General features: G+C 33.8%; 2 protein-coding genes across 2 annotated transcripts in view; one reads left to right on the plus strand and one right to left on the minus strand.

Moving 5' to 3' along the window:
- The window catches only part of CCDC39 (coiled-coil domain containing 39), a 58,592-nt gene that overhangs the window by 16,441 nt on the left and 20,187 nt on the right, over positions 1-21,964 (plus strand). The window contains exons 5-13 of the mRNA XM_031663548.1: positions 561-653; positions 750-878; positions 5,348-5,539; positions 8,334-8,437; positions 9,080-9,212; positions 12,267-12,461; positions 13,388-13,552; positions 16,371-16,508; positions 18,102-18,310. Of these exons, the coding sequence (XP_031519408.1) occupies positions 561-653; positions 750-878; positions 5,348-5,539; positions 8,334-8,437; positions 9,080-9,212; positions 12,267-12,461; positions 13,388-13,552; positions 16,371-16,508; positions 18,102-18,310 (1,358 nt within the window). The remainder of the gene's footprint in view (positions 1-560; positions 654-749; positions 879-5,347; positions 5,540-8,333; positions 8,438-9,079; positions 9,213-12,266; positions 12,462-13,387; positions 13,553-16,370; positions 16,509-18,101; positions 18,311-21,964) is intronic.
- The window catches only part of TTC14 (tetratricopeptide repeat domain 14), a 36,487-nt gene continuing 32,627 nt past the window's right edge, over positions 18,105-21,964 (minus strand). The window contains exon 14 of the mRNA XM_021934635.2: positions 18,105-18,188. Within this exon, the coding sequence (XP_021790327.1) occupies positions 18,161-18,188 (28 nt within the window). The 3' untranslated portion in view covers positions 18,105-18,160. The remainder of the gene's footprint in view (positions 18,189-21,964) is intronic.

Raw genomic sequence — 21,964 nt, forward strand, 5'->3', positions numbered from 1 at the left:
TCCACGGACCGCAGGTTAAGAATATCCTGATTTATAAGGATGCTCAAAAGCATTTCAGAAGAGAAAGTTTTCTACTAGAAGTATTTTAATGTATTTTGGCTATTTTGCCTAAAATGTAGTTTGAATATTACATGTAGTTTTTGCTGATTTGAGACTGTAGTGCTATTGATTATGTTATAAAAAATCACTTAAAATCTACTTATATCTGGTGATACTAATAAAGCTAGTATTATAAAACATGCTATTTTCTAGTAGATTTAATACCAAATGCATTATTTTAAAACTTTCAAATAGCAAATTATAACTTAAGTTTTTTCTAATTTACTTTAAAAATATTAAAAGTCATTTTAGAAACAATTGAGTTTTTATGCAGCTATGTGCAAACACATTACATTAGCTTTTTGGGATTAAAAGATAAGAAAGATATTATTTCACAGTTGTTTTAGATATCAAATAAATGTATATGTATAGTGTAATACTATTTAATGTTAGATACACTAATAACATTTAAATTAGTAGAATGAGAATTATAAGTATCTTTGTATATAATTACATTATAGGCACTGACTCTGCAATTAGAAAGACTTACTTTGGAATGTAATCAAAAAAGAAAGATACTTGACAACGAACTTACAGAGACTATAAGTGCACAGGTTAGTTTAAGGAAGATTTTTATTTCTTAATTTTCAAGGTGATGTTTGCAAAACCACTTAAATTTACAGAAATGTTGTTTGCTCTCTATTTGACAGTTAGAATTGGATAAAGCGGCACAAGATTTTCGTAAGATTCATAATGAAAGACAAGAACTCATTAAACAGTGGGAGAACACAATAGAACAGATGCGGAAGAGGGATGGAGACATAGATAACAGTGCTTTGGTAAAGTAGTTGTTTGGTCCTTGTAATGTTCAGCTGTATTTGTCTCTTTTGTATTTAACTCATTATTCCAAATGTAAATCACATTGTTATTTGAAAGTCAATTTTGTAGCAATATTGAGTAGTTTTGGTAAATATTTTTGAAAGCTGACTCTATATGCATTTGGAAATGTGGTGAAGATTATTTGCATGTAGTATTATAACTCCAAACACTGGATCCTGTCATCTCAGAATTGTGGAACAAGAGAGAGTCAGTAGATACTGTTGTTGCAATAAAACCAACGCCCTGACTTACACATGGCTGTCCAAGGTCCCTTGGATTTAATGTGTATGCTATTTGGCAGTAAGTTACAATAGGAAAATGAACCTCCATGAATAACCAAGGGACAAGGAGAGAGAGTCAGAAAAGAAACCTAGACTACAATTTGAAGCTGAGACACCAGTAATGACATAGAGGCTTGGAAGGGGGGAATAGTGCACTGATAACACAGACCAAGTGTTATCTCTTGTTATTTTCAGAAGTAATTTAGGATAATGTTTTTGGAAAATCATCAAGGAGTGAAATAATGGGGAGTAAAAGTGGGAAGATTTGAGAAAGAGAAGGAATTCGGAGTCAGGTGAGAAGATGGGTTAAATTCCATCTACTCCACGGAAAGGCATTTGGCAAGCAGCTCAGGCTACTGGGAGTTTAAATTTTGGTATCTGGGTGTGGTTTACTTTTGGTTGTTATATTTTCAATTTCTGTAAGTAACCAACATTTTGTCAACAAAATGGGTTATACCTCCCTAGGAGGGACAAAGGACAACCAATCCTAACTATGAGGTTCTCTTAATTCTTTTTTTTTTTTCTGAGACGGAGTCTTGCTCTGTCGCCCAGGCTGGAGTGCAGAGGCGCGATCTCTGCTCATTGCAAGCTCCGCCTCCCGGGTTTACACCATTCTCCTGCCTCAGCCTCCCGAGTAGCTGTGACTACATGCGCCCGCCACCACGCCTGGCTAATTTTTTTGTATTTTTAGTAGAGACGGAGTTTCACTGTGTTAGCCAAGATGATATCGATCTCCTGACCTCGTGATCTGCCTGCCTTGGCCCCCCAAAGTGCTGGGATTACAGACGTGAGCCACCGCGCCTGGCCCAGGTTCTCTTAATTCTTAATGCTGATACTATTTTTTTTTTTTTTTTGAGACGGAGTTTCACTTTTGTGGCCCAGGCTAGAGTGCAATGCTGTGATCTCAGCTCACTGCAATCTCTGCCTCCCGGATTCAAGCAATTCTCCTGCCTCATCCTCCCAAGTAGCTGGGATTACAGGCTCTCACCACCACGCCCAGCTAATTTTTTTTTTTTTTTTTTTTTTTCAGTAGAGACAGGGTTTCATCATGTTGGCCAGGCTGGTCCTGAACTCCTGACCTCAGGCCATCCGCTCGCCTACCAAAGTGCTGGGATTTCAGGCGTGAGCCACCACACCTGGTCTGTTATTAATATTTCTTAACTTCTCATTGCTTTCAAACATTAAGCTGTCAACTTACAAGGAAGAAGCTGAAGCAAAATTAATGGAGCAGAGTTTCTTTGGGCCAAGCTTGAGGATTGCAGCCTGGGAGTATAGATTCAAGTTGCCCTGATATACACTCCAATTAGCAGTAGTTGCAAGTAGATTTTTAAAGGGGGAAAAAAGAGGAAGTTCCTGATTTGTTTATCAAGAATTTACATTGAAATAACATCAGCTATTGATTGGCTATACATTGTTAAGCTGTGGGGTGTGGGTTATAGCATCTGCTGAGGCATTATTAGGTTAATTTACAGCTACTTGTGGCAATCGCAAGCTGTATCAAGAGATGAATACACAGCTCATAAAAGGGGTTGAGTGGGATGTTATTTCTGTCTGATTTTAACGCCTTTCTGGGCTTGATAATGTAAAATTCTCAGATAAAAATTCTTTTCTCAAGTCATGACTGCTTCCTCTCTGTAAGTCATGTGCCAATTATGGATCCACAATCAGTTTTCTCATACAACCCCATGGCTAAAGTAACTCAGTCAGCTGATTTGGCAGAATACACAACTAATAGCTCCCTAGTTACATTCACAGAGGTTCCTTTCTTACATGTTGACATCTCCTCGCTGTGCTGTCAGGGACTAAGGAGGGTGCTAAGAGGTGGTTCCATTGGCAGTGGGATGCTTCTAAGTGTTTGACAACTGCTCTCTGAGAATAAAACGAAACAGAACACATTTTTAAAAAACCCCTGATACATAGGATTTCTGATTTCTATGGTTTTATTATTTTCATACTGTTACCAGAAAGCGGTCCTGATCCAGACCCTGAAAGAGTGTTCTTGGATCTCATGCAAGAAAAAATTTGAGGCAAATCCACAGAGTAAAAGTGAAAGCAGGTTTATTAAGAAAGCAAAGGAATAAAGGAATGACTGTTCCATAGGCAAAGCAGCCCTGACGACTGGTGGTTGCCCATTTTTATGGTTATTTCTTGATTATATGCTAAATAAGGGGGTAGATTATTCATGCCTCCCCCTTTTAGACCACATAGGGTAACTCCCTGACATTGCTAGGGCATTTGAAAACTGCCATGGTGCTGGTGGGAGTTTCTTTTAGTAGGCTAATGTATCATAATTAGCATATAATAAGCAGTGAAGATGACCAGAGGTCACTCTGTTTGCCATCTTGGTCAGGGGAGGTTTTAGCTGGTTTCTTTACTGCAATCTTTTTTATCAGCAAGTTCTTTATGACCTGTATCTTGAGCCAACCTCCTGTCTCATCCTGTGACTTAGATTGCCTGTCTGGGAATGCAGCCCTGTAGGTCACAGCCTTATTTTACACTATTCATCTTCAAGGAAGATGGAGTTGCTCTGGTTCAAATGCCTCTGACAGTAGCATATTTGAGGGTGGCATATTTTATCTCCTAACTGAACTCTTTTGTTCCTCTTCCTGCAAAACAATTCATTCCTGCCTTCTCAGCATTTTCTTGTCAGGGGTCTGGTCATAAAATCCTGAAATTGTATTCTTAAAAGAAACCATGTGGAGAAGTGGAAAAATATTTTTCTACTATGCTTTTATTACAGTGTAGAAGTTTTACAATATTACTTAGTATTACCTATATGAAAAATTTGTGATGAATAACACTATTAAGTATGATATTAAAGTAGAATTAAAGCATCTGATTAAGTGGTAGAAAAAATCATAAGGCAAGAAACTCTGGATTCATATTTTGAAATATTTAAACTTAGGAAGTTTTGACGTGTCTTTTGAGTGAATGACAGTAAATATTTAGAATGCTACTATTATGGAATGCTAATTCTATAATCAAACAACTTAAAAACTGGATTAAACAACTTGAAAATTAAACAACTTTAAATTTTCCTTTTTAAAATATGTTATATCTCAGATGTGTAGCCATTTAATATGCTAATATGTATACATGCAGCATTTCTAAAATCTACTGATTTCAGAACACATACCTCCTCCCCCAGTCTCCTGTGATTAGTTGTTTGGAAGGACTTCATTTTGGAATACATGCAAGTAATACATATTAGGGTAATTTTTTTCTAATTCATCCAACTTATTGCCATCAGCATCACTTGTAAACACAACATCTAATCTTTTTATTTCCCAGCTTTGAAATCTTTTTGTTTTACATTACTTAAAAGGTAATCTTTAACATGATATTTGAATTTTTTCACAGTTTGGCCCTAACCCCTACTTTTCCAGCTTTATGCCTTTCATCTGGACCCCAACCCTTCTTAATGTATTCCCTTTGCACCCTTGCCTTCCCACCCTACACTTTAACTACATTAGAGTATTTATGCAACCCCATTCATGTTTGTAAGCCTGACTCAAATGATGCCTCTTGGGCACGTCTTTTTTCTTCTTCTACTTTTTCTTTTTCTTTTCCTTTTCTTCCCTATCCTGGAAAGCCAGGAAAGTGTAATGTCATCTAATGACTCCTCTTGGAAATAATTCATCATCTCTTTGTTCCCATGGTACTTTGTCCACATTTCAGTTACAGTGCTTTGTGTATTCTAGTTATTATTGTCTCTATGACCAGTGAAAGGCCTGAATGAAGACATTCCTATTGAAACCAGTAACTAAAATGCTATTTTCAAAACATGAAAAAAAACAGCCTGTAAAATATTTGGGAAACTTCACTGAAACCCCGCTTTCCAGTTGAAAAATATTCAACACTGTTACATTTGTAGGTTTTACCTTTCATGTATAACTGTTTTCTCATCTCTTTAGCAAAATACCAGATATATGAAAGAAATAGAGACATTTAACAATATGAATTTATAGACATTAATATGTAGCATACTAATATTTTGTTTTTATTAATATAAAAGTATTTAAAATGTTTTCTAAGAAGTTTTGGTAAAATAAGTACTAAATGTAATAATAGAAAAATAAAAACTAAATTCCTTTTAGTTTTGTCAGTTTAAACATATATTTAAGTAAATACATTTGTTTTAATCCTAGGAATTAGCAAGGATAAAGCAGGAAACAAGAGAAAAAGAAAATTTGGTTAAAGAAAAGATCAAGTTTTTGGAAAATGAGATTGGGAATAACACAGAGTATGAGAAAAGAATTTCTGTGGCTGATCGTAAACTTTTAAAAAGTAGAACGGCATATCAAGACCATGAAACTAGTAGAATTCAGCTGAAGGGTGAGGTATGTCAACTAAAAAAGACTGGCTTGTATGTTCATGACAAATTACTATAAAATATAAAATAAGCATAAAGCTTTTCCTATGATGAAGAAACAGCTTCTAGTTTTTTGGTTTTTTTTTAAATGTCTCTTTGTTAGTGGAACTTTTGGGATACTCTGATTAAGCCCCTAATTAAGCACCACGGGGTGCCATTCACATCACAGGTAAATGGTTTGCAAATATTTTCTTCCATTCTGTAGGCTGCCTTTTCATTTTACTGGTGGTTCCTTTTCCTTAAAGAAACTTTTTAGTTTGATGTAGTCCTGCATGTTTATTTTTGCTTTTGTTGCCTGTAATTTTGGTGTCAAATTCAAAAAATCATTACAGATACCAATGTCAAGGAGTTTTTCTCCTATGTTTTCTTTGAGAAGTTTTACAGTGTCAGGTCTTATAGTTAAGTCTTTAATCCATTTGGAATTAATTTTTGTATGTGGTACCAGAGAACAGCCCAATTTCTTTCTCTTTTTTTTTTTTTTTTTTTTTGCATGTGGCTATCCAGTTTTCTTAACGCCATTGATTGAAGAGACTATCCTTTCCCCATTGTGTATTCTTGACACCTTTGCTGGAAATTAGTTGATCATATATGCATGAGTTTATTTCCGGGTTCTCTATTCTGTTCCATTTTTCTATGTGTCTGTTTTTTTTTGCCAGTACAGTCAGCCTTCCTTATCCATGGATTCTGCATGTGCAGATTCAACCAACAATTGATGAAAAATATTCAGAAAAGAAACCCAATAAAAATAATAATATAACAATAAAAAGATATAAATTTTAAAAATATGAAAAGTGTTTACATAGCATTTACATTGTATTAGGTGTTATAAATAATCAAGAAATTATTTAAAGTATACAGGAGGATGTACATAGGTTATATGCAAATACATGTCATTTTATATAAGTGACCTACACATCTGGTAGATTTTGGTATCTGTGAGGGATCCTGGAACCAATCCCCTGTAGATGCCAATGGATGACTGCATCATTTGGTTTTGATTAGTTTGGCTTTGTAATACAATTTTTTTTTTTTTTTTTTTTTTGAGACTGAGTCTGGCTCTGTCGCCCAGGCTGGAGTGCAGTGGCCAGATCTCAGCTCACTGCAAGCTCCGCCTCCCGGGTTTACGCCATTCTCCTGCCTCAGCCTCCGGAGTAGCTGGGACCACAGGCGCCCGCCACCTCCCCCGGCTAGTTTTTTGTATTTTTTAGTAGAGACGGGGTTTCACCGTGTTAGCCAGGATGGTCTCGATCTCCTGACCTTGTGATCCGCCCGTCTCAGCCTCCCAAAGTGCTGGGATTACAGGCTTGAGCCACCGCGCCCGGCCTTGTAATACAATTTTAAATAAAAAAGTATGTTGCCTCCAGCTTTGTTCTTTCTGCTTAAGATTACTTGAGCTATTTGGGATCTTTTATGGCTCCATATGAATTTTAGAATTGTTTTTCTATTTCAGTGAAGAATGACATTGGAATTTTGATATTGTATTGAATCTGTCAACCTAAATAACAGAGAGAGGCCCTCTAAAAATATTGAGCTTAATTAGGAATAAGCAGGGCATTTGAAAATCCAGTATATACAGGCTATGACAGATTATAGGCATATCTAGGGAGGTAAAGGAAGGCAAAAGTTTTTAAAGGTAAAATGAGTAAGTTTACCTAAGTTGTTTAAAAATAATAACCCTTGGCTATAGGAATCAATAAGGGTAGTGTCAGTCCAAGGTTGATCAGTCAGTTACTGGGCAGATGTCTTTGTAGAAGGGTTTTTGTGCAAGGTTGCAGTGGTCTTTATGCAAGGCTGTGGTTCTGGCAGTGTCTCTTGGGATAGCTCTTGTTATTGGGCAAATATGTGTGAGAACTCTGTCTTCATGGCCTTCCCTAGCTCAATTTTGTCAGGGTTTGACACAAGTGATTCTATTTTGATTTTGACAACTTTTACAAATCTGTAGATCGCTTTGAATAGTATGAACATTTTAACAGTATTAATTCTTCCAACCCATGAACACAGGATATCTTTATGTCCTCTACAATTTCTTTCATCAATGTTTTATAGTTTTTAGTGTACAGATCTTTTTCTTCCTTTGTTAAATTTATTCCTAAATATTTTATTCTTTTTGATGCCATTGTAAATGGGATTGTTTTCTTGATTTATTTTTTTGGATTGCTTGTTGTAAGTGTATAGAATATAACTGGTTTTGTATATTGATCTTGTATCCAGAAACCTTGCTGAATGTGTCTGTTCTGAGAGTATTTGGTGGAGAGTTTAGGGTTTTTGCAAAGGTCCTTAATGAAAAAGAAAATTTGTATCTTGGATTTTCTGTTTTCATAATTTCGATTAATAGTAAAATGCAGTTTACTGTTGATTAACAGTAAAATGTAGTTATTAGGAGTCTGATGTATTAGAATCTTTTGAGATTTTTCAAATCCAATTAAACTTATAATTCTTATGAGCACATATATATTAGCTTATCTTGACTTTGGGGATGTGCTCTTTCTGAGCAGGTCTAGTGATATTAGACATTTCTGCATTTACTTTCAACACATATATGTTCTCTATAATTTTCTAGGATTATACAACAAAGCCGATTACAATTTGGTATCAGATCAGTATGGAAATCTGTTTATATATTAAATATAAGAAAATGGCTACTATTTTTGTGGGTGTGATGTAGGTTAAAACTTAAAGTAGGCAGAATAAAACTCAGAAATGAAATTAAGTTATAAGATACAGAGTAAATATATAATTTCTGTCTGTTAACTAATAAATAGCTGGATTCTTTAAAAGCCACTGTGAATAGAACTTCCAGTGATTTAGAAGCTCTGAGGAAAAATATTTCCAAGATAAAGAAGGACATTCATGAAGAAACAGCAAGGTAAGAAAAAAGCTATTTAAATATGTTTATGATTAATTCTACTATATCTAGAAAATTATTAAATATTTAAGACTACTTGTTGGTTAAATAACTGTAAGATTTTAGCTACTACTTTTTTTTTTTTTTTTTTTTTTGAGATGGAATCTCACTCTGTTGCCTAGGCTGGAGTACAGTGGTGCGATCTCAGCTCACTGCAAGCTCCGCCTCCCAGGTTCATGCCATTCTCCTGCCTCAACCTCCCGAGTAGCTGGGACTACAGGTGACTGCCACCACACCCAATTAATTTTTAATTTTTTGTAGTTTTAGTAGAGACAGGGTTTCACCATGTTAGCCAGGATGGTCTCGATCTCCTGACCTCATGATCCGCCCACCTTGGCCTCCCAAAGTGCTGGGATTAGAGGCGTGAGCCACCGTACCTGGCCAGCTACTACATTATTAAACCTAAAAAAATTTTACTCATATTTTCATCACAAAGACTCAGTAGCCATATTTTTATGGTCTATTAAATATGTAGTGGTAATAAAAAGGTTTACAGCAAAAAACCCCTTCAAGTTATACAAATAAATATTAGGATAAACTATTATTTGTTTGTATTAAATGCTTTTTAGGCACGTTTTCTATCTTGTGATAAACCTTCTTCAGGTTACAAAAAACTAAAAATCATAATGAGAAAATACAAACAAAATTAAAGGAGATAACTGAGAAAACCATGTCTGTAGAAGAGAAAGCTACTAATTTGGAAGATATGCTAAAGGAGGAGGAAAAAGATGTGAAGGTAAAGTTTAGTTTTAATTTTTTTTAAATCATAGAAAATTTAGCAACAGTAAATTAATTAGACTCAGGATCAGAGGACGAGGAGGTCTTGTAAGAAGCTCTGCTTTTTGGTATGATCACATTTATAATCTGGTTTTGGACTTTTGATGCATTGCTTCTGAAGTTATTCTCAGTCTCCTCTCTTCTTTTCTTCTTCTTCTTCTTTTTTTTTTTTTTTTTTTTTTTTTGAGACGAAGTCTCGCTCTTGTCACCCAGGCTAAAGTGCAATGGCAAAATCTCAGCTCACTGCAACCTCCACCTCCCAAGTTCAAGAGATTCTCCTGCCTCAGCCTCCCGAGTAGTTGGGATTACAGGTGCCTGCAACCATGCCCGGTTAATTTTTGTATTTTTAGTAGAGATGGGGTTTCACCATGTTGTCCAGGCTGGTCTTGATCTGCCTGCCTCGGCCTCCCAAAGTGCTGGGATTACAGGTGTGAGCCACTGCACCCAGCCAGCCTCCTCTCTTCTTAAACTACTAATTTTGATGTCTTTGTATTTATTTAGTTTTTATTTTATTTTATTATTATTTTTTTGAGACTGAGTCTCACTCTGTCCCCCAGACTGGAGTGCAGTGACATGATCTTAGCTCACTACAACCTCCGCCTCACAGGTTCAAGCGATTCTGCTGCCTCAGCCTCCTGAGTAGCTGGCATTACAGGCACGTGCCACCACACCTGGCTAATTTTTGTATTTTTAGTAGAGATGGGGTTTCACCATGTTGGCCAGGCTGCTCTCAAGCTCCTGACCTCAAGTGATCTACCCTCCTCCACCTCCCAAAGTGCTGGGATTACAGACATGAGCCACCATGCCTGGCTTGGTGTCTTTTTAAAAAAGTAGCTCCCCCACTGTGCCCTGGATTCCATTCCTTCCCAAAGCCTACTGTATCTGTGTCCCTGCCATCATCTATATATCTATTAGTCTATTGCATATAAATAGCTTGAAAAGTGGCTTTGTTTTACAACTGATTTCTACATGATTATCACTGTTTTTTTTGTAATCAAATTCCCATCATCATCTACATTTCTGATTTGTACTTCTTCATCATCTACTATCTCTTTAACCCCTTAAAATCTGGCAAATTTTCTTGGTAAATGGCCTTTGAAATGTTATCACTTTGCTAACTCTACTGGCAGCCTCTTCTACCTCAGTCTTTTTGGCATGTTGATGGCATTAAAGCCAATTTTTGAGGAGCTGGAAAAGGCTGGTGCACCATTTCCTCTTTGAAAACTTCAAAGTGAACTATAAGTGTGAACTTTAAGTGTGATCTGACACTACTTCTTGCTTTTACGCATTTCGGGGGGCTGAAAAACGGGTAGTTGAAGATGGTGGCAAAATCTCCCAATATGAGGCTTACATCTCATCTGGCTCTGCTTATATTTGGATGGGATCCAACTTCCTCAGTGTGCTGTAAAATTTCTAAGTAATAAAATCATGCTGCAGTCTTGACATGAATGGTATTCAAATTACACATTATTTTTTAAAAGTTTTGGTGTTTTTTTCCTAAGAGCATGATTCCCTGTAACAGATGATATGTATTAGTAGTTATGAGAAACTTGTAAACATTGTGAAATTTATATGAAATAGACCTTTTCATCACAGAGAATTAAAAACTTCAGACATTTTTGAAGAACTAGCTAAATTAGAAAAATTAATATTAGTAGCAGGGTGTACTGATTGTTTTTTCAGCAGGGCTGTGTTCATAGTCTTGGGGTTTTCTTCATTGCTGTTGGTTTTTGTTTGTTTGAAAAAATCCCAACCCTATCTTTTTTGGAGATATACTGTGTTATTCACCACTAAGCATTGACTTTAAAATTTTGCCAGGCAATCTTTGAGAAGATCTTAAGTCCATTGAAAATTGTCTATTATATGTAAAATAATGCATTGAATATCAGATTATATTTCTTGTTTATGCGAATATTTAAATGTACCAGTCACAGACTTGTTTTGTGTCATATTCAGGTTTGTTGGTTGCTAAAGGAAAATATGCTTATTTGGGTGTAAGATCACAGAGGCAAATTATTTCAGCATTTAAGAATGATAATTTTCAATTGATCATGGCATGGTAGATCAATTTAAAGCCTAGAACACATTGGTCGTGAGGCTTCCAGGACAAGACAGGTTTGCTTCCTGAGAGAGGAGCAGTGGGATGGGGGACTCATTTCTATTTCCTAGAGCTGCACATGGTAAAGAGGCCAACTGGAGGCAAAGAGTGAGTGACAGGTAGTTCCTGTAGTGTGCTGGGGCCAGCTCCTACCAGCTTACAAGAGCCAATAGTTAAATTTTTAGAAATTTTCCTAAATACACCTATGATTAAAAATGAAAATATATAAAGTCACAGTTAAATAAATGGCATTTACAAAAAAAGTAATACATACTCAGCACTCATTACTTCCAAATATTTTATTATTCTGTGCTCTTAAGGTTACTTATGTCTGTTTTATCTGTATGTTGGAAATAGCACAAAATGGTCTGCTTCTGTGAATTTCTTCCCAACTCTGCCTTTAGTGGAATCATGTTAGTAGCATGAAATTGGCCATAGTGGGAGTATTTATACCATGGAAATCAGATTCTCCCCCTAGCCTCTCATCTCCTGGAGAGATGATGGTTAAACATTTAGTGCCTGAAAGGTGGGAGATTGAATGACGTGATTTCTTCTCCATAGCACCCTCAAGACTTTAGTAAACTCTGTGAATGTACAGGCTGTATGTTTCCAGTGGACTTTATTTTTTGAGGAAATCAGTGGAATGGCCAACTGCTAGGCTAGGGGAGCATGGGATGAAATTAAGATGACAGGTCAAGGTGTATGACACAGGTATAAAAACTACCCTAGTCTACTAGAATAGAGTAGACCATAAGAAATGTTAGGGACTTGTTAAAAATTGTGGGAAGAGCTTTATCTTCTAAGGGGCTAAAATGGTGGAGGGTTCAAATTTATTTGAGTTTCTAAGTTATTATGTTCATATGAAATACAACATTTCAGTATATTTAATTTCATTAATCACTTCCTTATTATCAGGAAGTAGATGTTCAACTGAACCTCATAAAAAATGTGCTGTTTAAGAAAGCTCAGGAGTTACAGACTGAGACAATGAAAGAAAAAGCGGTTTTATCAGAAATTGAAGGAACTCGTTCCTCTCTGAAACATCTCAACCATCAGTTACAAAAACTGGATTTTGAAACCTTGAAGCAGCAAGAAATTATGTACAGTCAGGTAGATATTATTTTATGAATATCTTCCATATTGATTTATTACAGTTGTGATGGTCAAGATACACCATGTTCTAATAAAACAAAGAATTCTAAGTACTCTTGTGGAGGACAGACAGATGCTGAAGGTGAGACATCATGTTAGTTCAGTAGTAGGGTGAGGGAGCCTTAAAAGTTATTTTTTTCCTCTCAGTCTGAAATAAACAGGCAAGAGGAGAGAGAACTCTAGTTAGAGTGAGAACATTGTTTTAAAGGAACCTGAGACATTTGCATCCAGAGTAAAACAAAAGAAGGCCTGAGATATCTGAAACTGAGAAAAAGTGTATGTTGATTCTTAGTTATGCACCACCACCCTCACTCCCATGCTAATAGAGTAAAAGCATTTTTTTTCAGTTTTTCCTTATTTTGTTCTATTTATATATTTGTGTTAATGTCTTACTATTCTCCATCCCTACATCTTAATTTTCTCATCTAATACATATTCTTAGTTTTTAAAAATTACAGATGTTAAAATATAATATTAAGAATAATTAATTAGATGTTATTTGAACTTTTCATGGCTAACAATTAGTGACTACCTGTTTTGTATCCCTTAGATAATGTGCCCTCAGGAATCCCAATTCATGTAAATCCAGTGAATTTACTGAGACTCCATCATGGTAGTATGATAAACGTCCCCCAACTTTGTCATATTTTCAGAAGATTATTTCTGTGTCTATCATGGACCTTGATTGTTGAGATACAGTTTATTTTTGTTCCTCTTAGAGTGAAAAGGATTTTATCCTGAATTACTGAAAAACTAAAGTGACTTTATTACATGATAATGCCCAGTCCAAACTCATAAGAAAGTATTCACTTTGTTTTTACACTTATAGAAATGCTTTTGTTTGCTTCTTTGTAATAACTTTTTTTTTTTTTTAACTGTAACAGGATTTTCACATTCAACAAGTGGAACGGAGAATGTCATGGTTAAAGGGAGAAATTAATTCAGAAGAAAAACAAGCCCTTGAAGCAAAAATTGTTGAACTTAAGAAGTCTTTGGAAGAGAAAAAATCTACATGTGGCCTTTTGGAAACACAGATCAAGAAGCTTCATGTAACTTAGCCAAAATACATTTTATGTTTCAGATATCCTAGTCATTCTGTTTTAAGACTTGTTCCTAAGACTACTTTGAATAGGGTGATTGCCAGTCTACACACATATATAACAAATGTATGAACAATGTTCTTATTTTTGTACTATTAGTGTGTAATGTTACCATTGATGATGCATTTAGTATATGCTAAATATTGTATGACATACCTCTAGTATTTTATTTCATATAATTCTTACAAATGTGAGGAAGATACTATTATCTGTTTTATAGAGTAAGTAATTTGTCCAGGTTATACAGCTAGTACACAGAGAACTATGATTTGACCCCTCCTGCATTTGACTTCTAAATACTCTTAAAGAGTACACTGTTTAGAACATTGATAAGTTCTAGTTTTCTATTTTATAACTGCCATAAGAAATAGCTTGATTGCCCTTTGTCTTTAAAACACCATCTAAAAAGAAACTGCTCTTTAATGAGTCAGCAGTTGTTATTCAAATCTTCACTTAGTTATAATATTTGAAATGATTGGATTCTGTTAATAAAGTAAGAATGTCTTCATCTTTAGGAATTTTATTATGTTTATTGTAATATAAAAACTGTGTTAAAGTTTGACTAGAGAGTAAAAGTGAGAGGACTGAGCATGGACCTGAATGGGGTGAGAACTTAGCAGGGTCTAAATGTTATTTACCACTGGAAAGACTATTGATGTATCCTCTGGTGGTTATAAAAAGAATTGCCCTATCCTTGAGGGCTGCAAAAGGTGGAGAGGTATTACTTATTTTTTTCTCTTATTTTAAGAAGACAAAATTTTGGTTTGGAGTAGTTTGTAGTCTGATGAAATATTTTAAAATGGTTATCTTTGCTTAGTGGGGAAAAACACCGGTTTTTGGATCAGATAGAACTAGTTTTAAATTTCAAGGCTATACCACTACTACTATTTTAACTTTTCTGAGCTCTAGTTTACTCGTCTATTAAATGGGGGAAAATTATTATTTTAGGACATTTGGGAGAACTAGAAGCAATTTATATCTTAGCACAATACTTTAGTAGGTACTCAGTATGTGGTATTGTTTTGATTATTTAGAATATGAGAATATTAATGCTATACAATGTTAGAGGTATGACTTTGTTCCTTGCCCCTGGCCTGGAGTGTGTCTGTTTTGCTGTGTGGGGATGGTTATAGTTCTTCCCCCTTTGAACTACTCTGACTGCTCCCTCTATCATACCACTGTCAAGTGCTTATGCCTATTCCAACTCTGGTTTTAACAGAGAGATACGTAAATTAATAGAAATGTAAGTGAATTAATAAATTATATTAAAGCTAGTTAGCCTTTGGTCATTATGAAGAGCTGCTCTTTTCAATAGTAGCAACAGATTGTAAAGTCATCCTGTATGCCCTCTCACATGCCACTCCATCTAATTTTACATACAGAAACTAGTTTCTTCAGGTTGAAAATCACATTGTTTTAACTCTTTTTCTCAAATTTAATTTCATAAAATCACATTTTTATGCAACAAATTTCCTTCTTACTATCTTGCTGAAATCTTAGGTCCTAATACTTCAGAGAAATACAGGCAATTAAAAAGACAGGAGAGGAGGAACTGATGGAGGGAGGAAGAGAGAGAAAGAGATCTTGGAACTGGAAAGTTCAGATTCAGGAAACAAGGGAATAAGAGCATAAACCTTATTCTGGGTTCTGGGTGGAAAGAGAGATATAAATAGGTATCAAACTAGAAAACTGGTATCTGCGTATGTATGATCTATTTATGCATATGATGGAATTGGATCTAACCAAACATTTTTCTCTTTAGCAATATGCAGTTTTGTATGTAATTTAATAATAGCTGACATTTACAGGGAAGTTCTATGTGTCAAGCACTGTTATACACACGCTTTGACAGTAACATCTTTAATCTTCACAATAATGCAGGAAGGTAGGAACTGTCCTCATCTCCATTTTAGAGATGAGGAAACTGAGGAAGAGTACATCATACTAGAGTCAGATGGCTAGTATGTGATTAAGGCCATCTGATTCTAAGAGCTGGTACTCTTAAACAGCACCCTATGCTTTCTCAGACTGTTGATGTCCTTACTATCTGGGACTTGCATAGAATCAAACAATGAACTCCAGTATGGGAGTGGTGAACCATGTAATGAGCCAGTGTATGCTCCCATCTCCTCATAAATGGCAGTCCCCTAACACAGTCAGCCCTCTGTATCTACAAACTCCACATCTGCAGATTCATCCAACTGCAGACTGAAAATACTCAAAAAAAATGGGTGATTTGCGTCTGTACTGAAAATGTACAGACCTTTTTCTTGTCATTATTCCCTAAATGATATAGTATAACAACTATTTATATAACATTTACATTTTATTACATAAGTAATATAAAGATAATTTAAATTATACAGGAGGATGCGTGTAGATAACATGCAAACACTGCTATTTTATATAAGGGACTTGAATATCCATACCTTTTGGTGGTGGTAGTGCTGTTGTCCTGCAACCAATCCCCAGAGAATACTGAGGGATGACTGTGATTCATTAGGTTGAACTCGAAGTATATATTTCCTAGAATTACTGAACTCATACTAAATCCAAAACATCAATTGATGATAAAAATGAAAATGTTCCTATGTGACTATCCATGTATATTATATTAGAGACATAGCAGGAAGAGAGATAATAAAACATAGGATTATTATAAATATCTGAGTATATAATTTATGTAAGATACATATGATACAGTATGTATTTAATACTTTTGTTAATATTTAAAACATACATTTATATATCTTTTTTCTTTTTGCAGAATGATCTTTATTTTATCAAGAAGTCATATAGTAAAAACAGTGAAGAAAAACAGTCCCTTATGACCAAAATAAATGAACTAAACCTTTTCATTGACAGATCAGAGAAAGAACTTGATAAAGCCAAAGCTTTTAAGCAGGTGCAGTAAAATTGTATGCATATATAGTATTGAAAACCATATTTCCATGTTAATCATAGACAAATGAAAAAATACAGCAAATTATGAAAAAGAAAATGTCACTATAATCATTATACCCAATATAAACAGTGTTAAAGTCTGTTATTTCCCTCCAGTCTTTTAAGAAATTTGGCTTTTCATGTTGTATTTAAAAAACTTCTATATATCACATGTATCCTAAAACATTATTCAAAAACATATTTGAAGGCTTTCTATAAGTCCATTGCATGAAGTTACCATAGTATATTTAACCATCCCCTATGTTTTAGATTTTTGTTTCTTTCCAATGCTTGGCTATTGTAATAGTACTACATGTATAATGCAGTTGTTCAATTAGTTGTTCATTGTATAGTTCTATTCAGTTAGTTCCTTTGGATAAATTCCTAGCTATATAATTATGGTTCAGAAAGAAATGAATATTTTTAGTGTCTCAAAACTATTTTTAAGCCCAATTCTCTACTAGAGGGTACCTACCATTAATACTCCTATCAGTAGTGTGTAAGCATTCTATTTTATTCACTACCACTGAGGCTGGATGTCCTAATTTAGAAAATTGTTGCCAATTTGATAGTCAAACATGGTATCTCTTTGTTTTAGTCTGCATTTTTAAAATTGGTGGTTTAAAAATATTTTAATGATAAATTTTCAAACATTTATGTTTAAATAAAAATGTTTAAAACACTTTTCTCTGTTATGTCATGTTCCATATTTTTTTTTCTTTGGAGCTCTAGTTTGTATTCTTGGCCCAGTTTTCCACTGGGAGGTTTACATATATAAATTATAAAAAATTTTCATATGTAAAAATATTATCTCTGTCATAAATATTGTAAACATTTTCACCATTTACCTTTACATTTTTATTCAGTGTTTGTGACATAAAAGTTGTTTTAAACATCAAATCTTTTAGTTTTATTTTCTTTTTAATTTTTATGCTTAGAAACTTCTTGGTTACACTACAAATCACACAAATGTTTACTATTTCTAGTAGTTATATTGATTTCATCTCTTAAGATTTTTCATTCATCTAGAATATATTTTTGGTACACGTGAGATGTAAGTATCTAATCTCTCCAAATGAAAAGCTATGTTTATGAAACAATAAAATCTTATATTCTGGAGTGTTTTTCTTCTGGGGTTTCTATTCTGAAAATTGATTAATATGTGTACTCTTATGTCTTAAAATAAAAATATATTTCCACATTATTTTGTGAGATTCAGAGTATAAAAATGGCCATTCATAGGGCTTTATGTTTTTGGGATAGTGTAAGTTTAATTTCAGGAATAACTTCTTCCCTTTGTTTTTTATAATAGCAAAGCTTGACTTTAAAATTGAATTATAAAAAAGATTTGGAATAACTATAAACTCTTTTCTTAAAAAAAAAAAGGCTATGACTCTGATCAATTTAATTTTAGCCCTAGTTAATATCTTAGTCAATGGTTAAATTAGAAAAATATATATTTTCAAGTTTTACTTATATAGCCATAAAAGGAAAAATATTTTGGTTTTGCAATAAAAAATAATTTCAATATTTGACCATTTTGTTATGTTGATAGGATTTGATGATAGAGGACAGTCTTTTAAAACTTGAAGTTAAGCGTACTCGAGAAATGCTTCACAGTAAGGCAGAAGAAGTTCTTTCCCTAGAAAAAAGAAAACAGCAATTATACACAGCAATGGAAGAGCGAACTGAAGAAATTAAGGTTCATAAAACAATGCTTGCATCACAAATAAGATATATTGATCAAGAACGGGAAAACATAAGGTAATTTTTAGTTTTAAAACTGCTGAGGAATTAAAAAAAAAAGTGAGGGTGATGTCAGGAGAACTGGCTGTGCATCTTTTTCATATTCATTTGAAATGGCTTTTCATGTAAGAAAGACATAGGGCATGTTATAGCCATAAATCTAGGCTCTTCTTTTGGTTAATTCTTCATTCTTTAGGCTGTCCCTTTTACATTAAGATCACTAATCTACTTGGAATTACTTTTTATGTATGGTTTTTGATAAAGTCCAATAACATGTCTTTTTAAAAATAGATATTCAGTAGCTGCATCTATTGAAGTGATTTTACCATAGAGATTTTGTACATCTTTTATAAGATTATTTCTGGCTACATGTTTTTTCTTTAATGTTACTGTCAATTTCATTTTTGGTTTGTTGCTGGAAAGTAGAAATGCAGTTAATTTCTGCATATTAAGTATTCAGCAACCTTGCTTAACAATCAATCTTGTTCTAACAATCAGTAGATTCTACTTTTCTATAAACTGTATTTCATTTATATTATTTTCAAATAATAATGTTTTATTTCTTGCTTCGCAATCTTTATAACTTTTCTTTTTTCCCTAGTTCAATACTGAAGAGCAGTGTTGATTACAGGTATACTTGTCTTGTTACCTGATCTCAAAGGGAAAGCTTTCGTTGTTTTTGCATTAAGTATAAGGTTTACTGTTGTTTATTTCTATTTTTTAGATACCTTTTACCATATTAAGTGAGCTCCTATCTATTTTTATCCTTTACTAAGAGGTTATTTTGTTTAATCAAGAATGGATGTTGACTTTTATTATATGCTTTCTCAGCACTTATTGACAAGATGTAGCTTCTTCAATCTGTTAATGTGTTTAATCATAGTGATCAATTTTTCAGTCAAACCAACCTTACATTCTAGAATAAACCCAACTTGTCTGTTTCATATTGTCTTTTGCATACATCTAGATTTTGTTAGAGAATATTTTAATACAATTTTTGTATCTATGTTCATGTGTACAAATGACCCATAATTCTCCTTGCTCTACTGTCCTTGTCAGGTTATCAGGCTATTAAGGTTATGTCTGCCTTCATAAAATGACTTTTGTGTATTTCTTATTTTTCTGTACATGGAATATGTTTCTAAGAGAGTGGAATTATATCTTTGTCTTTCAAAGACCTCACTGGAAAAAAAAGCCACTGGGAACCCGAAGTTTTCTATAGGGGAACATTTTCAACTATTGGCTTATATACTGGTTATAGGACAATGCAGATTTTGTATTTATTATTGATTCTGTTTTGGCAAATTATATTTTTTCTCTAGGAAAAATTTTCTATATTTAAATTTTCAAATTTATTGCCAGTTATTTATAATTTATAAATTATAAACAGTTGTTTATAATTTTATTATTTAATAGTTGTAGTATTTTTAGAGATGACTTCTTTTATATTCCTGACATTGGTTATTTGTGCATTCTTTTGGGGTAGGATAATTCTCACAAGTTAATCAGTTTTAACATTATTTGGAAAGAATCTTAGGTATCTTCTACTGTCCATTATTTCATTAGTTTCTGATCTTGCCTTTACTACTTTTTCTTTCTTTTATATGGGTTTTTAATGTTCTTTTCCTAAATTCTTCAGATGCTTAGCTTATTAATTTTCAGCTTTGAAGTCTGAAAAAAAACCCTCTGAGTATTATATTAGCTGCATCCCACAAAAAATTAATACTGCCATTTTTTTCTTTTTTGCCTTTCCTGTCTTTCAATTGTCATAGACTTTACTTTTTGAACTTTATTGAGGTATACTTGAGATATATAAGTTGCACATATTTAAAGTGTACATTCGATAGGTTTTAACATATGTAATATACCAGAGAAACCATCACCACCATCAAGATAAGGTATCCGTCACCCCTACAAGTTTCCTTGTACCCCATTGTAATTCCCTTCAGTCCTTCCCCAGTGTTTCTCTCTCCAGACAACTGATCTGCTTTTCATCCATATAGTTCGGATTGCATTTTCAAGAGTTTTATGTAAATGGAATCCAATAGTAGGTCTGCCTTTTGTCTGGCTTTTTTCATTCAGCATAATTATTTTGAAATTCACCCATGTTGTGTATATCCATATACATTCCTTTTTATCAGGGGTTGACACACTTTTTCTCTAAGAGCTAGGTGAGTAACTTACAGTTCCTTGCAGGCCATATGGTCTTTATTTTTTAATTTTTTCCTAAAATTTTATTTCAATAATTTTTGGAAAACAGGTGGATTTTAGCTACACAGATAAGTTCTGTAGCAGTAATTTCTGAGATTTTGGTGTATATGAACCCAAGCAGTGTACAATGTACTCAAAGTCCTTTATCCCTCAGGTCCCTCTCACATTCCACCCCCTACAAGTCCCCAAAGTCCATTTTATCATTTTTATGCTCTTCCATCCTCATAGCTTAGCTCCCGTTTATAAGCGAGAACATAACAATATTTGGTTTTCCATTCCTGAGTTACTTCACTTAGAATAATGGAGTCCAACTCCATCCAAGTTGCTGCAAATGACATAATTTTGTTTCTTTTTGTGGCTGAGTAGTATTCCATAGTGTATTTTCTTTATCCACTTGTTGGTTGATTGGCATTTAGGCTGCTTCCAGTCACTGTTTTAATAACTCAACTTACTCAACTCTGTCATTATGGACTGAAAGCAGCCATGACAATATGTCAAAAAACGAGCATGGCTATTTTCCAATAAAACTTTATGAATATTGTAATTTTAAATTTTCATGAAATAGAATTCTTTTATTTTTCTAATCACTTAAAAATTTAAAAGTCATTCTTTGCTTGTGGGCTATCCAAAAACAGGTGGCAGGCAGGATGCTTTGCTGACCCTGGCTTTCTCTGGTTAAATAGCAGTATTCCATTGCACGTGTTTACTCCAGTTTGTTTATACATTTACCTGCTGATGGACATTTGAGTTCTTTAAAATTCTTAGCTATTATAAACAAAGGTGCTATGAACATACATGTTCTTGGTGTATGAATATATGCTTTCTTTTCTCTTGGATAAATACTTAGGAGTAAAATTGCTGGATCATGTGGTAGGTATATATTTAACTTTTCAGGAAACATTAAGAAATTGCCATGTATTCATTATTTCTGTCTTTCCAGCTTTTCATTATTTTTACTGAATTTTGTTTTGCCTTTTATTTGGAAAGTAAACATTCTAATTTTAATTATTTTGTTGGTTATTCTTAGATTTAAAAGAAACTTTAATCATTTCTATATGAATATTGAAAATTGATTAGTTTCTATTATTTTCCCCTTCCTAAAAATACTACTTTTAGCATCTTTTACCTCTTCTTTTCCTCTTCCCATCTTTCACATATGGTTGAAATACTGATGATAGTCTCTTGCTATTGTTTTTCATATTATGTCTTTACTTTTTAAAAAACTCCTTAATGTGCACTAAGCTGTAGATACAAATGTCAGCAATAATTTAAAATTACCTATGTGTTCTGTTTCTTGATTTAATTTTTTTTTTCATGTATCCCTTGTCATCATTCTATTTTCTTGGATTTCATTTCATTTTCTGGAGTATGATTTTGAATGTTTTTTCAAACTGATGTTTTCTGAAACTTTGCAGTCCTTGTATGTTTAATATATATTTATTCTCCCTTAAACTTGAATGT

Source organism: Papio anubis, chromosome 2 (assembly GCF_008728515.1).
Source record: "Papio anubis isolate 15944 chromosome 2, Panubis1.0, whole genome shotgun sequence".
In the NCBI taxonomy this organism is placed as follows: Eukaryota; Metazoa; Chordata; class Mammalia; order Primates; family Cercopithecidae; genus Papio; species Papio anubis.